Raw genomic sequence first — 14,838 nt, forward strand, 5'->3', positions numbered from 1 at the left:
TTTTTTTTGAGCGGGTTTTGTTGGATTGCACAGTGTGTTTGCGTGATGTTGCCATGACCTTTGTCACTCTCACACGCCGCTGTTGCATGTTTGTTTGTCATCTCCAGAACAGCCAGGGCAACCGCGTCAAAATCCACTTCAGTATTGAGGACGGTGGCGAAACCCCAAAGGTGCGCGTGCGCGTTCACGTGTACTGGCATGCTCCCTTGCTCACGAGTGCATGGGCTTGTGCATGCGTGCCTGCATGTCTTCTTGCGTGTGCGCGTTCCTGCAGACATGCGTGCGAGTTTTTGCAGCACCACAGACAGCACAGAACATGTAATTGCCTGCACACACACACACATGTGTATGTCCACGCTCATTGACCGACACCACCGCGTCACACCATCTGTTGCGACGACTGTGCAGTTTGTCGCTGAGGTGCGCAGCAAGACGACGCCGGCGACCTTTGAGGAAAGCAGCCTCGATACGCTCTACCGCGCCCTCCTCAAGAGCATGAACGTGTGTACAGCGGCGTGCTGATGGCTGCTTTGCCTGCATGCATGTGAGCACTGGCTGCTGGCTATGCCCACCTGTCGTTTGTGTACACGCATGTCCGCTCATTTTGAACATTCGTCCATGTGTCGCTTTCTTTGTGTGTGATTGTGTGTGTGTGTGAATGTGTGTGAATGTGATTGTGTGTGTGAATGTGATTGTGTGTGTGTGATTGTGTGTGTGAATGTGATTGTGTGTGTGATTGTGTGTGCTTGTGTGTGATTGTGTGTGAATGTGATTGTGTGTGTGATTGTGTGTGTGTGTGTGTCTGATTTTGTGTGTGTGTGTGTGTGTGTGTGTGTGTGTGTGTGTGTGTGTGTGTGGTCAGCGGACGGCGAGTACAGCGACGATTGCGCGTGCGCCAAAGATGCTCGGTGTTGGCGAGGAGAACGTCATTGCCCTTCTCAAGGTGAGAACAGACATGCAGCCATTGCGTCTTGCAAGCAGCAACAATCACATACACACACACAGAGCGTCCTCCGCGTCTCGCTCACCTGTTTCTCTCCGTGTGCGTGTGCGTGTGCGTGCGTGTGTGTGTGTGTGTGTGTGTGTGTGTGTGTGTGTGTGTGTGTGTGCAGTCGCCCAGCCCGCTGCGAACGGTGGACGACACGGGGGAGCGGCGGCGGCGACAGGAGGAGGGCAGCAGGAGGAAGAGCAGCCAGCAGCAGCAGCAGCAGCCAGCGAAGAAGCAGCAGAAGCACACTGCTGCTGGCAGCACTGGGAGTGGCAATGGTGGTGTTCCGGCAACTTCATCGACAACGTCGGTACCGCCGTCATCACTGCCGCCGCCGCTGCCCCAGCCGCAGTTTTCGCCACAGTGGACAGATGGAGGTCCGCACACGCATCCATATGCTGCCATCATCCCCGCCACCACGGCAGGCATGGCCACCACGACCACAGCACCGCCAGCAGGGATGGTGCCACAGGGTGCTAGTGGATACTCGCACCTGTACCAGCAGCCGGCTGGCGTGGATGCGCAGAGCGTGCCTGCTGGCGACACTCCCGGAAGTGATACGGCCCAGCAGCAAGGCCAACGCGGGCAGCAAGCGGAGCAGCAGGGTGCTGACGGCCCCGTGAGTGTGCGGCAGGAGGGGTCGGTGCAGTCAGGGAGCGAGGCGACAAGTGGACGCGCCAGCGCGGCGACGGGCGCCCCGGGCAGCGGCAACGGCGAGACACACACGAGCAGCACGAGCGAATCGAGAACAAGCGGTGGCAGTCGATCCGGCAGCAGCAGCAGCGGCAGCAGCGGCAGCAGCAATGATGGCGGCGACAGCAGTGGTCAGCAGCCGACTATGGCCGTGCCGCACTCAGTAAATACGCAGCAAGACCAAACGTTGCAGCAGCAGCAGCAGCAGCAGCAGCAGCAGCAGCAGCAGCAGCAGCAGCAGCCGCAGTATGCGTACATACAGCAGTATGCTGCCCATCCATTTGCAATGCATGCGGCGGCGCAGCAGCAGGGCCACCACCAGATGATGCACGGCATGCCCAACACGACAAGCACGACGGCGTCGGCGTCGGCAACAATGTCGCCCCCGCCGGCTATGCAGCCCGTGTTTATGAGCCCGACACACGGCCCCATGCAGGGCATGTACGGGTATCCGGCGTATGCGTCGCCGCCAGGATACGTGATGACGCCAGCAGGCATGGTTCCGTATGGGTACGCGCAGCCAGGGTGGGGCATGGTGGGGGCGATGCCCATGCAAGGGTTCCCGCAGGGGACGGCCCAGACAGCTTCACCACAGCAGTTTGCAATGCACCCACAGCAACAGCAACAGCAACAGCAGCAGCATGAGGGAAGTGGTGATGGTGTTGATGGTGGTGGTGGTGATGGTGGTGGTGATGGTGGTGGTGTTGTTGATGGGGTTGCAGCAGGCCAGCCTGGTCGGAAGACCAAGGACAAAGGCAAGAGCAAAAGGAGCAAGAAGGCCAGGGAGCAAGCAGAGTAGACCGGACGCCAGAGGAGAGAACATGGCTTGTCGTTATTTTGTTACACAGATTGCTTTTCCCTCTGCTTGCCCGTCTGCCTTGCTTATCGTCTGTACAAAAAGGCGCGCGTGTGCGTGACTTGCTGTCTTGTGGTGTGTGGTGTGTGATTGAACAGTGAGGCCGCTCGCTTCCCACGGTATGCCGTTGTACCACCAGCCAGCCATCTCAGTTGACATGAAGAACAAAGGAGCATGCAACACATGAGAGGATGACGAAGAACAAGACAGGAGCGATTGTTGCGTGCACATTTCCAGTGGTTTTGTTTGTTTTTGTTGCTGCTGACGCTGAATGACGACTACGACAACAATGCTTCTTGCCAAGACTGCTGCTGCTGCTGCTGTTCGCCAAGCCCTGCTGGCTCGGCCCCTGGGCGCCGTCAGCAAGCGCTTTGCTAGTTCCGGCCTGAGCTTTGAGCTCTCTGACGAACAGCGTGTACGTTCAGTTCATATGTCTGGTGTGTGTGTGTGTGTATGTGTGTGTGTGTATGTGTGTGTGTGTGTGTGTGTGTGTGTTCTTGTGTGTGTGTGTGTGTGTGTGTGTGTTCTTGTGTGTGTGTGTGTGTGTCTGTCTCTCTGTCTCTCTGTGTCTGCGTGCTTGTGTGTGTGTGTGTGTGTGTGTGTGTGTGTCTGCGTGCTTGTGCCATCACGCCATTCCTCTCACTGTGTCGTCCTGTGGGCTGGGTATTGAATGCCATGTTGTGCTTTCACACACACACGTGTTGGTTGCTGTCGTCATCGTCCTCCTTCTCCTTCTTCTGGTTGACCTCGTCCTGTTTCATGGCAGGCTCTGGACGACCTGAGCAAGAAGTTCGCCGTCAACGTAAGCGTCTGTTGTCGACCATGCTCATTGTTTTGGTGTGCCTCCCTTGATCCTGTGCTTTCCTTCGCACCTCGTTTTCGTCTTCCCCCAACAACCACTGGTTCTTCATATGACAGGAGATTGCACCTGCCGCAGCTCATCATGACAAGACGGGCGAGTTTCCATGGGACCTCGTCAAGAAAGCACAGTGAGCATGCACATGTTTGTGTGTGTGAGAGAGAGAGAGTGTGTGTGTGTGTGTGCGTGCGTGTGTGTGTGCGTGTGTGTGTGTGCGTGCGTGTGTGTGTATGTGTGTGTGCGTGTGTACACGTGAATGGCTGTCACTGCACACTGACATGTCCCCGCCCTGGACACTCATTCATCCCTCCTTGCCACTGACTCCTGTCTTGCCACCACACGTCAACAGCGAGCTCGGTTTGATGAACGTGCACATCCCGGAGGCGTACGGCGGTCTTGGCCTTGGCGGCGTCGACTGCTGCATCGTTTGTGAGCGCGTCTATGCCTGCTCGACTGTGCTTGTCAGTTGGTATTGTGCAAAACCCAGTTGCATGTCTGCACAGTCCCACTCCTTCCTCCCTGCTCACCCTGCCATCCAACCGCGTGCGTGTTTGCAGCCGAGAACCTCGCGTACGGGTGCAGTGGCATCTCCACCGCCATTGGCGGCCCCACCCTCGCGGAGTCCCCGCTCATCGTCGGCGCCAGCGAGGACATCAAGAAGCGCTACCTCGGCAGGTGTGTGTGTGTGTGTGTGTGTGTGTGTGTGTGTGTGTGTGTGTGTGTGTGTGTGTGTGTGTGTGTGTGTGTGTGTGTGTGTGTGACTCCGCGTTTTTGCAGTTGTGTGTTGTGTTCCCGTTCTGTTGTCCCGCGCACCGGTTTTAATCCCATGGTGCCCCTTCTTTGTACCTGCAACCTCATGACAGGATGACGGAGGAGCCCCTCATTGCCTCCTACTGCGTCACGGAGCCAGGCTGCGGCAGTGACGTCGCGAACGTTCAGGTGTTCAGTACGGCATGGCCACCATGTGTGTGTGTGTATGGCTTACACATGCGGTTGCAACGTTCTTCGCCACATCCTGCTCGTTTCCTTGATCCAACATCTGTGTACAAGCATCTCACGTTGGTGCTGTGCGCCTTCATTACGGCCCATGCGTTCCCTGTCGCGAATCAAAAACACCCACACCGTCAGACGTTTGCGGAGAAGCGCGGTGACGAGTGGGTGATCAACGGCAACAAGGCCTGGATCACGGGCGCAGGGCACGCCAACTGGTTCTTCGTCCTCGCTCGCACAGAGTACGGCAGTGCTTCTTGTCTCACACGTCCATGTGTTGATATGTGTGTGTGCATGTGTGTGTGTGTGTGCATGTGTGTGTGTGTGCATGTGTGCGTTTTGCGCATGTGCGAGGGCACGACACTGCTCGCCCAGGCACATTGCTTTTTTTTTTTTCTGTGCCTTTTCCCTAGCACTTGACATGACTCTTTTTCATGGCCCACGACGTTCGTGCCCGTCAGTCGCAACGCCAAGCCCGGAAGCGCGTTCACCGGATTTGTTGTCGATGCGGACACGGCTGGCGTCATCCTTGGCAAGAAGGAGCCCAACATGGGCCAGCGGTGAGCATCCCCCACGCAGCCAGCCACCTGCAGTCCAACGGTGTCACTGCTCCTGCTGACCCCCAGTGATTGTCACACACACATGTGTGATCTATGCCGACACGCACTCACTCACTTATTCACTCATTTACTCACACACTCGTGCACGCGCGTGCTACATTTGTTGTTCTGTTGGTGTGGATCGTCTGTTCAGTGCATCAGACACGCGCACGGTGACGTTTGAGGATGCTGTTGTTCCTGACGCAAACCGCGTTGGCGACGTTGGCTTCGGCTTCAAGCTCGCCATGAAGGCGTTCGACATCACCCGACCAGAGGTGCGATTGTGTTTGGTCCTGTTGTTCCATTGTTGTCTCGGCCTTGCGTGCGGGAAATTGTTCTCAACAAGCTACTAACACCACGTGTATTCCCTTCGTGTGTGTGTACAGGTTGCTGCTGGCGCCGTTGGCGTTGCTCAGCGTGCACTGGTACGTAGCACGCCATATTTCGTTCGACAGCAAAGAGTGCAACTTTCGTTGCTTTCAAGCTCAAGACACCCCTGATCCCTCGTGCTACACCCACAGGCAAACACCCCCCCCCCCCTATCCTCACCGCCGCACACACACACACACACACACACACACACACACACACACACACACACACACACACACACACACACACACACACACACCCCACTGCTTGTTGTGCTCTTCCAACAGGACGAGGCGCTCAAGTATTCGCTTGAGCGCAAGACGTTTGGCGTGCCCATCATTGGACACCAGGCCGTGTCCTTCATGCTCGCCGACATGAAGATGGGCGTGGATGCCTCGCGTTGGCTGACGCTCCGCTCTGCATGGGAGCTTGACGCTGGCCGCCGTCCAACGTTCTTTGCCAGCATGGCCAAGGCCTTTGCTGCCGATCACGCCATGAAGTGCACGACAGACGCCGTCCAGATCTTTGGCGGAAACGGTGCGTGGTGCTGTTGACATCATGTTGTCTCGTGTTGCTGGCTAGTCTTGGCTGCTCGTGTGTGCGCGTGCGTGTGCACATGCCGTTCGCTTCTGCATGCTCACACTCAACTTCAGGCCATCTGCCGTTGTTTTGTCACCCAACGCCTGTCATCTCACAACACATGATCGTCGCCGTCACCACCACATCATTGCATCTGCTGCCACTGCAGGCTACAGCTCGGACTACCCCGTGGAGAAGCTGATGCGTGACTGCAAGATCTTCCAGATCTACGAGGGCACGTCGCAGATCCAGCGCCACATCATCGCCCAGGTGCCGTGATGCTTGCACGTTGCTGTCTTTGTGTGCGTGCGTGCGCGCGCGCGTGTGTCTTTGTCTGCGTCTGCGCGCGTGTGTTTGTGTGTATGTGTGTGTGCGTGTTTGTGTCTGCCTGCCTGTGCTCTGTGTGTGTGTGTGTGTGTGTGTGTGTGTGTCTGTCTGTCTGTCTGTCTCTCTGTCTCTCTGTCTCTCTCTCTCTCTGTTTTGGGTGATTTTTTGTGCCCATACGGTGCTCGATGACCACGCTGTTTCTGGAGACTGTTTCGACAACCTCACGCGCCCGTCTGTCACCACACACACACACACACACACACACACACATCATGCATTCTGTGCAGACGATGGCCGAGATGGCCAAGCAGGGCGCCATGTGATGATCGTGCCGGCAATCACATGACTGCTCCACACATCTCCCTCACTTTGCATCTGTTTTGTGTTTGTGTTCGCGGTTTTCTGCGCCAGTGTCCTGCACCGCAGCCGTTAGCCACCACGTGATGGTTGTTCTTGCTTTCGTCCTCACCCTCCGTTGTTCCAATACCCCAATACACACGACAGCTTTCTATGTTTGGCCAGCAGTTGTGTGGAATCATTTATGGATGCATGGCCGGGGGGGGGGGTTCACTTAACACGACAGCGAGGACACATGTTGGTTCGTGTGGACAAGCAAATTAATATGAACACAGGCAGGGTGGGGGGGGGAACATGTGCGCTCGACCTTACGCGACCGAGCACACATTACGGCGTTTGAAGGTGTGTGTTGTGTGGTATTCTGACACCGCGCGCACGAAGAAGACGGAGAACAGACGTCATTTCCTCCACGCGATCCGTCAGTGCAGTCACCTGGGCGGCCTGTCCACCAGAAGGAGAGGGCGAAGGGAAGGTGGGTGGGGAAGGGGAGGGGGTTGCGATGTGAGATGTGAGGAACAACCCGCACACACACATACACACGCACACACACACACACACACATCACGCACACACACACACACACACACACACACGCACACACAGACACAGGCACACACACACACACGCACAACAGACACATAGACACACCTTTTCGAGGAATGCACGCCGCCACTTGTTGTTGACGTCTTCGACGTCCACGGTGTGGGTGTGATCGCGGCGGGTGAGCAGCTCCTTCACGTGCTGTTCACGATCCCGCTGCTTTGCCTCAAGCTCTGAGATGCGCTGCAGCAACAGGTTGTAGTGCTGCATGCCGGGCGAGTGGTACTTGCGGGCGACAGCAAGCTCGGCCTCCTTGTCGCGCACCTGCAGCTCTAAGTCACGGATGGTTCGCTCGTACAGCGCCACCTGCTCGTGTGTTGGCGCTGTCTCCAGCTTGCGCGACAGGGAATGCACGGCTGCTTGCAGCTCCTTCACCACGTGCTCCTCCCGCTCCTTGTCTGCAATGCGGTTCTCGAGCGCATCAATCTTCGCAGCAAAGTCCCGCTGCAGCTGCTGCGCAGACACGCGCGCCTTCTCCTCAGCAAACTGCTTCCCCTTCCGGTGGTCCTCAGCAAGTGCCAGCGCCGCGCTCAGCCGCTGCTCAAGATCTTTGATGGCCGCCTTGGCTGCGTCGTACTTGCTTCGCAACCCTTTCATCGCCTGCACGTCGTGATGCAATCGCTCCAATTCATCACGCAGCTCGTCCCGCTCCTTCACCGCTGCTGACGCAATCCTCTTCTGCTCGGCGAGGGCTGCTGCTGCCTCTGCACTGTCACCGCCGTCGGCATTTCTGTGCCGCCGCCGGAGCGCCGCCAGCTCTTGCTCCAACTCCTTCACGCGCGTGTGCGGTCGCAGTGACGACGAAGGCGACGCCGAAGATCGCAGTTGCTTCTCCAGGTGCGCCGTGTGCTTGGAAAACTCCTCACGCATGCTTTGCATTTGTTGCTGGAAGGTAGCCACCTTCTCCTGCATGCTTGCGCGCGCAGCACGCAGCTCCTCCTCCAACGCGCTCGCTTCCTTCGTCTTTTCCGCCAGCTTCATCCGCAGCACGGTGTGCGTGTCCTTGGCACTTTCACTCATCATCGCTGCAAACGCGCTCTCTTCTTCCTTTGGCTCTCCCAACGCTTCCTGCTGTTTCCGCTCCCGCTCCCGCTGCTGCTGCTGCTGCTGCTGTTCGTCTTGTTGCCCCCGCCGCGGCTGCTGCTGTTGCGCTCCGTTCTTGGCCGTGTCCTCCTCCTCCTCACCACCACCACCACCACCATCGCGACGACCACCACGACCTTGACGCACCCCGCCTGGTGTCACCTGCGTCTGCAGGTGCTTGATCTTCTCCTGCGCCTCCGCGAGCGCGCGAGTGAGGTCGCTCTTCTCCACGCGCAACGCATCAATCGTTTCCCGCAGCGGCACCACTGTGACTTGCTCGTAATCGCGTGCGTTCGCCTCCAATGTGGAGCATTTGTCCTGCAGGTGCTGCACGCGTTCGTCCAGAAGTGCGCAGCGTCGGGACAGCAACTCCTCTCGCTCGCCACTCTCCTTCTTCGCTGCATTCAACTCGCCCTCCAGTTCAACAACACGTGCGTTGGTGATGGCGCCGGCACTCATGAGCTGCTCCTCCAACACCTCATTCCGCGAGCGCAGCGTGAAGTTCTCGGCCGTCAATCGCTCGTTCTCCGCATGCATGTGCGCGAGCATGTGCTTGGTCGTGCCCTCACCCTCCTTGATCAACTTGTACAGCCGGTCGTTCTCGCGCTGGAAGTTGAGCAGCATCCCCTCCTGTTCCTCCACAATCCGCTTTGTCTCCTCTGCGCCGCGCTGCTGCTTGGCCCCGGCCTCCACCATCGCCGTCAGCACCTTCACCTGGTGTTGCAGCGCGCGCACCTTGTTGTCCACCGCAAAGGCAACCACCTCCTCCTGCTCGCGCGCGCTCCTGGCAGCGTCGGCCTGCTTCCAGTGCTTCATCACCTCATCCCGCATCTCTGCTGCTGTCGCCGCCGCCGCCTCCTCTGCACGTGCAGCCACAACGCCAGCCGTTGATGATGCTGTCCCTCGCACCCTTGCTGTTGCTGCTACTGCCTGGGGCGGAGTTGCATACTGCTGGGCAATGGGGAGTCTGCACCCGTGGTCAAGCGGCTGGCGTGGTGACAGCTGTGACGACGATGTTGACAGCGTGGGCACAGCCAACCTGTTGTTGTCGCTGCTACTGCTTGTGGTGTCTGCTGGACGGCGTTTTCGACGCTTCGGGATCATTGACGGCGTGGTTGCCCGCGAGCCCACGCCTGCCGAGGTCTCGTGCTGCTGCTGTTGTTGTTGCTGTTGTTGTTGTTGTTGCTGTTGCTGCTGCTGCTGTTGTTGTTGCTGTTGTTGTTGTTGTTGTTGTTGTTGTTGCTGTTGTTGTTGGTTGTTTTCCTCCTCTTCCTCTTCTTGTGCCACTGCACCCCTGACCACCATCCTCTCGTCACCGCCGCCGCGTGTGCCTGGTCGCGTGGACGCCTCCGACATACTCATGTCTGCGAAGAAGTCCTCAAAGTTCTGCATCTGAGCACCAGGCGGACCAACAGTGGAGAGCGTGAGGCCGCGGTCCAGTGGCGGTCGCTGCTGCTGCTGCTGCTGCTGCTGTTCTGGTCCTTTATCTTCTTCTTCTTCTTCTTCTTCTTCTTCTTCTTCTCGTCCTTTGTCTTCTTCTTCTTCTCGTCCTGCTTCTTTGTCTTCGCGACTTTCACTGCCGCTTTCGTCTCCTTGTTTCTTGCCTGCACCACCCTTACCCCTCCCCTCAGCACCGCGACCGCCACCAGTGTCTTGGTTGTGTTCCGAGGTGGGCGATGCGTCCAGGCTGTCCCGCTGCACGTGCACCGGTACAGGTGACACCGTCCTTGTGATGCTCTTATCGACATCATCATCATCATCATCATCATCACCACCACTCGTGTCGGCTTGAGGCGCTGCTCTCGCAGCCGCACCCCTGTCTCCAGCAGCAGCAGCAGCAGCGGTTGTGACAGACGTCTTGGGTGCTCGCTGGTGTGATGATGGCTGTTGGCGGTGTTGCGGTGGTTCGCTGGCCTCTGCGCTGTCTTTGTCCTCCTCTCGCTCGCCATCCTCTGTTAATTCCTCCTCCTGGTCTTCCTTCTCCTTTTCCTGTTGCTGCTTGTGCCTTGCTTGTCTGAGCTCCCTCATCCTTGCCGCTAGGCCTTTCACGCGATCGTCACGGTCCTGCGCCCTTTCCTGCGACTGCGCTACTCTTTCCTTCACTTCCACCTCCCCTGCATTGTCTTCCCTGCCACCATCGTCTGTGCTGTGTTCTGTATCGCCGCCACCGCTTGAAGTTGTCGCTCCCCCACCGCGCGATTCCTCCGTTTCCTCTTCTTCCTCAAACTCATCCTCATACTCGTCCTCCTCCTTCAACGCGCCATCGTCGTCTTCTTCGTCGTGGCTGCCTGGTGCGGGCCGCACATCAAGCTCGCTCGGCATCTCTTCCTCCACAGTCTCAAACAACGTCTTGCGCTGGGCGTGGAAGGGCGACTGCGGCGGTGACACGGTGTCGTGGTCGGACGACACGGAACTGACAGACGTGCGTGCTACCGAAGTTTGCAGGCTCACGCGTGGCGCACGCATCAACGGAGGTCTTCCACTTCCTGCTTGGAACCGAGACTGCTGCTGCTGCTGCTGCTGCTGCTGCTGTTGTTGTTGTTGTTGCTGTTGTTGTTGCATTGCGCTTGCGCTGACGAGCGGGCGGCCGCTGGTCGCCAATGTTGCTCCTGTTGCTGCAGCAGGCTGTGTCGTCGTCATAGCTGTTGGGGCTGAGGCAGCAGTTGCATCTGCAAGAATGGACGAGCGCCAGGGCAATGAGAACATCAGGAGAAAGAGGTAGGCAAGAGGAGCAAAGGTGCATCGGTCGTGGCCCGTTTGGTGCAACCTCAGTACGTTGTGTAAACATTGGGTGGCTGCAAGCGTGCCACAGGGTGTGTGCTGACCTTTGTTGAGGGCGTGCCGGGTGGCTTTGATCCAGCGGCTGCGGCTCTTGCTGACGCCAAGCTGTTCCTCATCATTATCCGCAAAGTAGAGGGACGAGGTGCGTGCACTCCCGGATCGCCCAAACCGCCCTGAGCTGGTTGTCTGCTGCCTTGCTCGAAACGTCTGGCTGTCCATGAGCTCTCCCTGTGCGTTAGAGAGTGCGCGTGTTTGGGTGTTCACATGTGTTTGCGTGTGTGTGTATGTGTGAGAGAGAGTGTGTGTGTTGTGTGTGTGTGTGTGCGAATGAAGCGCACATGTCGCATCACAGCATGCCGTAGCAACTCGCTCTGACTGTTGTTGCCAGCCTTTACTCGGTGACACATGCCCCCTTACCGTCTTGAGAAAGTGCTCAAAGGCCTCATTGCGCCCGCTCATGTTCGTGGTGGCGTATCTTCACACATCCACACATGGAACAGCAGCAAACGAGCAAGACAGGTCGGGCGAGTCGTGTGTGTGTGTGTGTGTGTGTGTGTGTGTGTGTGTGTGTGTGTGTGTGTGTGTGTGTGTCTCAGAAACGGTCAAAGTTGTGGCGTTTATTGGATATCATTTGCTAATTATCGGCAGTCCACCATCGAGATGACGAAGATGATGATGTGCATGGTGGCGGAGCCAGCAGGTGTGCAGCCCGAGACACGACGTGTTCAGGGAGGAGGGGGTCCATTGCATGGACAATGTCGAAATCATCAGGAGCACTCAGTGCTGCTGCAAACATGGGAGAAAGCGCAGGCAGTGGCATCTGCTGAGTTGTCGCTGCACCCTGTTGTTGTTGTTGTTGTTGTTGTTGTTGTTGTTGTTGTTGTTGTTGTTGTTGTTGTTGTTGTTGTTGTTGTTGTTGGTATGTGGTTTTGAAATGTATGAGCTGGCAGTCAATGTCCCACAGCTGTTTGGCCATTGTTGCCTGTAGCTGGATCACAACATACCACCAAGCAAAACCGTGGCAGAGGCATGTGCGTGCAGGTGAGTGAAAGACTTGAGAGACTTGCAGCGTGGCTCATTCACAGCAGTGTCAGGGACAAAACCACACGCACAAGCATGCACACACACACACACAAGCATGCACACACACACACACACACACACCCATCAACACATGCGTTTCTGTGCACCTGCTTGACGGGAGCGTGCGCGCGCTGGCGCTGGGTTAGTGCAGCCCTTAACTCCTTCACTTGCTTTTTCAACGCCTTCGTCTTGGATCGTGATGCCTGTATACATTGGGTGGTGAGCATGGCTCGAGTGAGAGGGAAAAAAAACAAGGACGGGCAAACACGCTTTCGATGCAAACAGCAGCACACATGTTCGCATGTGCACACGCACACACACACACACACACACACTCACGCACACGCACACACACACACAGACACGCACGGACCAGTTGTCCGAGCTCTGTATTCTTATTCATGAGGGACTTGCAGCGCCGCTTGAGTGGGTTCTTTTTCGCTGGGCTGTGGGTTGGTGATGTGCAATAAGTGGTGGTTGCGTTGCGCTCTGATGAGACTGGCATCGAGCAGATCCGAACATCACGCACAGTTTGCATGCATGCACAGATTGCTTCACACGTGCACGGAGACGCGAAGACACAGGCTTACACTTCGGGAATGAAGCGTTGGGCCTGGAGCGTGTCTCGTGCACGCCTGAGGTTTTCTTCTGTAAACGTGTGGTAGCTGGACAAGCGCTACGCAGCAGCATGCAGCAAGAGGGCGCACGATCGTACGCGAGTTGAGTGTGTGTGTGTCTGCGTGTGTCTGCGTGTGTGTGTGCGTGTGCGTGTGAATGTACTGTGCGTGTGTGTGTGTGTGTCTGCGTGTGTGTGTGTGTGTCTGCGTGTGCGTGTGCGTGCAGCATGCCCTCAAGCGCAGCGTGCGCACATTACAGCAGACCTGCATGAGCCGCTCCAATTGTGGATAAAAGGCCGGGTCGCTCTTGAAGCGGTACGGCTCTTCCTTGAGCGCCTGTCAACGTGATGTGAAATATGCCAATGACGGCGACGGTGGTCAGTGATAGTGGCAGCAGGCAGAGCTGTGAGTGTCAACAGGCCTGCAGTCACAAGATGACTCGAGCCTGACTTGAACACAACCATACCCTTGAGCACACACACACACACACTCACTTGAAGTTCGCTAAACCGCTGCTTCTGATAAAACCATTGCTTCCTGAGCTCAATGGCACGAATCGCCAACCGGTGCTCTCTGTACTTGTGTGGTTGGCCAGTCCATATCACACACGCACACACACACACGCACACACACACACACACGCACACACACACACACACAGGTGAGAACGAAGACGCCATAACGTGGTTGCCGACAAGGAAAGAGCATGCCATCACGAGCAGGCAGTGGCGATGCGTGCGTACCGTATTCTGTGCTTGGTCTGGACCGGATCGGCAGCCAGTGCAATTTGGCGCGAAAGTGAGTCCATCTCGGCATCAAGCTCATCGCACTGCCGCATCAGCTGCTCCAGCCGTGTGCCTGCCCTTGCATTGCCGTCATAGCTGCTGTTTCCACCAATATCCATCGCACCGCCGCTGCTGTCCTCCACATCATTGTCGTCGTCGTTGTGACTCGAACCACCAGCTGGCTCGGGAGTTGCCGTCACGACTTGCTTCCCCTCCACCTCACCACCTCCACTCATCTTGGGTGTGTGGCGACAGCACAAACGCGAAAGATTTGGCGAAATTTCTTTCATTCCACACGAGAGAGAGAGAGAAACAACAACAGCGTGGAGGATGATGTTTGCTGCTGCTGCTGTGGTGCGTGGTAGTGGTGTGTTGGCTGCTGGTGCAGCCACGCGTCAGGTGGCTGCCAGTGGCTCGCTGCCGGCGCTGGCGAGGGGGCTTCATGTCTCTGCTGCTGCCCGTGCTGGCCCACCTCCTTTCCAGCCTGAAAAGGCTCCTCCAGGCCTTGGTCAGTGGTGTTGTGTGTGAGTGAGTGTGTGTGTGTGTGTGTGCGCGCGTGTTTGAGTGTGTGTGTGTGTGTGTGTGTGTGAGCGTGGGTGTTTGCTTGCTTTTGTGTTAGTGCTGCATTGTACGTGTGTGTACTACATTGCGTGTGTGTGTGTGTGTGAGTGTTTGCTGCACTGCAGCATGCACCACCACGTGTGCTCTCTTGTGTCTGTGTTCCTTCTCATTCTCTGAGGCGCTGCCTCGCTTACTTCCTTCAACAGGCGAGACAAAGGAGATGAACCTGTTCACTGCCATTAACGACGCCATGGACCTTGCACTGGCGACAGACCCTACATCAGGTACTGTGGGCAGTTCGTGTTTTTTTTTCTTGGGCTTCTTGTGCACTCCATGTCACTGTTTCCCGGACTGGCACTGTAGCTTGCTGTGTGCGTGTACTCTTGTGCGACTACGCACGCTCTTGGACAAAGGGGTATTCGTACAGTGCTTTGTTTCATTCCTTGTTGGCCTTGACAAACGCCAACTCACACATGGTCACCTGCCATATTTACCTCCGTGGCGGCAGTCCTCTTTGGCGAGGACGTTGCGTTTGGTGGCGTGTTCCGCTGCAGCGTCCACCTGCGTGAGAAGCACGGTAAGTCGTGCCAGTGAATGAAAACAACAGTGACGCTGTGAGCTGTGCGTGCGTGCGTGTGTGTGTGTGTGTGTGTGTGTGTGTGTGTGTGTGTGTGTGTGTGTGTGTGTGTGTGTGTGTGTGTAGTAGTA

At 57.0% G+C, this 14,838-nt stretch overlaps 5 protein-coding genes across 5 annotated transcripts in view; 3 read left to right on the forward strand and 2 right to left on the reverse strand.

The window, feature by feature from the left end:
- PTSG_04773 (uncharacterized protein) overlaps positions 1-2,700 on the forward strand; it is a 6,281-nt gene extending 3,581 nt beyond the window's left edge. Inside the window, exons 7-10 of the mRNA XM_004994034.1 lie at positions 108-170; positions 409-501; positions 863-943; positions 1,113-2,700. Coding sequence (XP_004994091.1) covers positions 108-170; positions 409-501; positions 863-943; positions 1,113-2,480 — 1,605 coding nt within the window. The 3' untranslated portion in view covers positions 2,481-2,700. The remainder of the gene's footprint in view (positions 1-107; positions 171-408; positions 502-862; positions 944-1,112) is intronic.
- Positions 2,701-2,713: 13 nt separating this feature from the next.
- Positions 2,714-6,818, forward strand: PTSG_04774 (acyl-CoA dehydrogenase). Its single transcript, XM_004994035.1, has 13 exons — positions 2,714-2,952; positions 3,304-3,339; positions 3,456-3,526; positions 3,746-3,825; positions 3,954-4,071; positions 4,260-4,335; positions 4,525-4,628; positions 4,848-4,946; positions 5,140-5,260; positions 5,372-5,410; positions 5,645-5,894; positions 6,106-6,206; positions 6,551-6,818. Exons 1-13 carry the CDS (start codon positions 2,809-2,811, stop codon positions 6,584-6,586), a joined length of 1,275 nt encoding a protein of 424 aa, XP_004994092.1. The 5' UTR covers positions 2,714-2,808; the 3' UTR covers positions 6,587-6,818.
- PTSG_04775 (uncharacterized protein) lies at positions 6,789-11,543 on the reverse strand (the record flags this gene model as incomplete). The annotated part of the gene is made up of 4 exons (XM_004994036.1): positions 6,789-7,061; positions 7,269-10,972; positions 11,129-11,312; positions 11,502-11,543. The coding sequence occupies 4 exons, from the start codon at positions 11,541-11,543 to the stop codon at positions 6,948-6,950; spliced, it is 4,044 nt and encodes a 1,347-aa protein (XP_004994093.1). The 3' UTR covers positions 6,789-6,947.
- Positions 11,544-11,707: 164 nt separating this feature from the next.
- PTSG_04776 (uncharacterized protein) lies at positions 11,708-13,843 on the reverse strand. The gene is made up of 7 exons (XM_004994037.1): positions 13,528-13,843; positions 13,279-13,357; positions 13,049-13,120; positions 12,758-12,843; positions 12,541-12,613; positions 12,275-12,370; positions 11,708-12,072 (listed from the first exon to the last, which is right to left on the reverse strand). The coding sequence occupies exons 1-7, from the start codon at positions 13,803-13,805 to the stop codon at positions 11,719-11,721; spliced, it is 1,038 nt and encodes a 345-aa protein (XP_004994094.1). The 5' UTR covers positions 13,806-13,843; the 3' UTR covers positions 11,708-11,718.
- A 22-nt stretch (positions 13,844-13,865) lies between these two features.
- The window catches only part of PTSG_04777 (branched chain ketoacid dehydrogenase E1), a 3,289-nt gene continuing 2,316 nt past the window's right edge, over positions 13,866-14,838 (forward strand). The window contains exons 1-4 of the mRNA XM_004994038.1: positions 13,866-14,077; positions 14,337-14,414; positions 14,639-14,714; positions 14,738-14,825. Of these exons, the coding sequence (XP_004994095.1) occupies positions 13,900-14,077; positions 14,337-14,414; positions 14,639-14,714; positions 14,738-14,825 (420 nt within the window). The 5' untranslated portion in view covers positions 13,866-13,899. The remainder of the gene's footprint in view (positions 14,078-14,336; positions 14,415-14,638; positions 14,715-14,737; positions 14,826-14,838) is intronic.

The sequence above is a fragment of the Salpingoeca rosetta genome (genome assembly GCF_000188695.1).
Source record: "Salpingoeca rosetta unplaced genomic scaffold supercont1.11, whole genome shotgun sequence".
Classification (NCBI taxonomy): Eukaryota; class Choanoflagellata; order Craspedida; family Salpingoecidae; genus Salpingoeca; species Salpingoeca rosetta.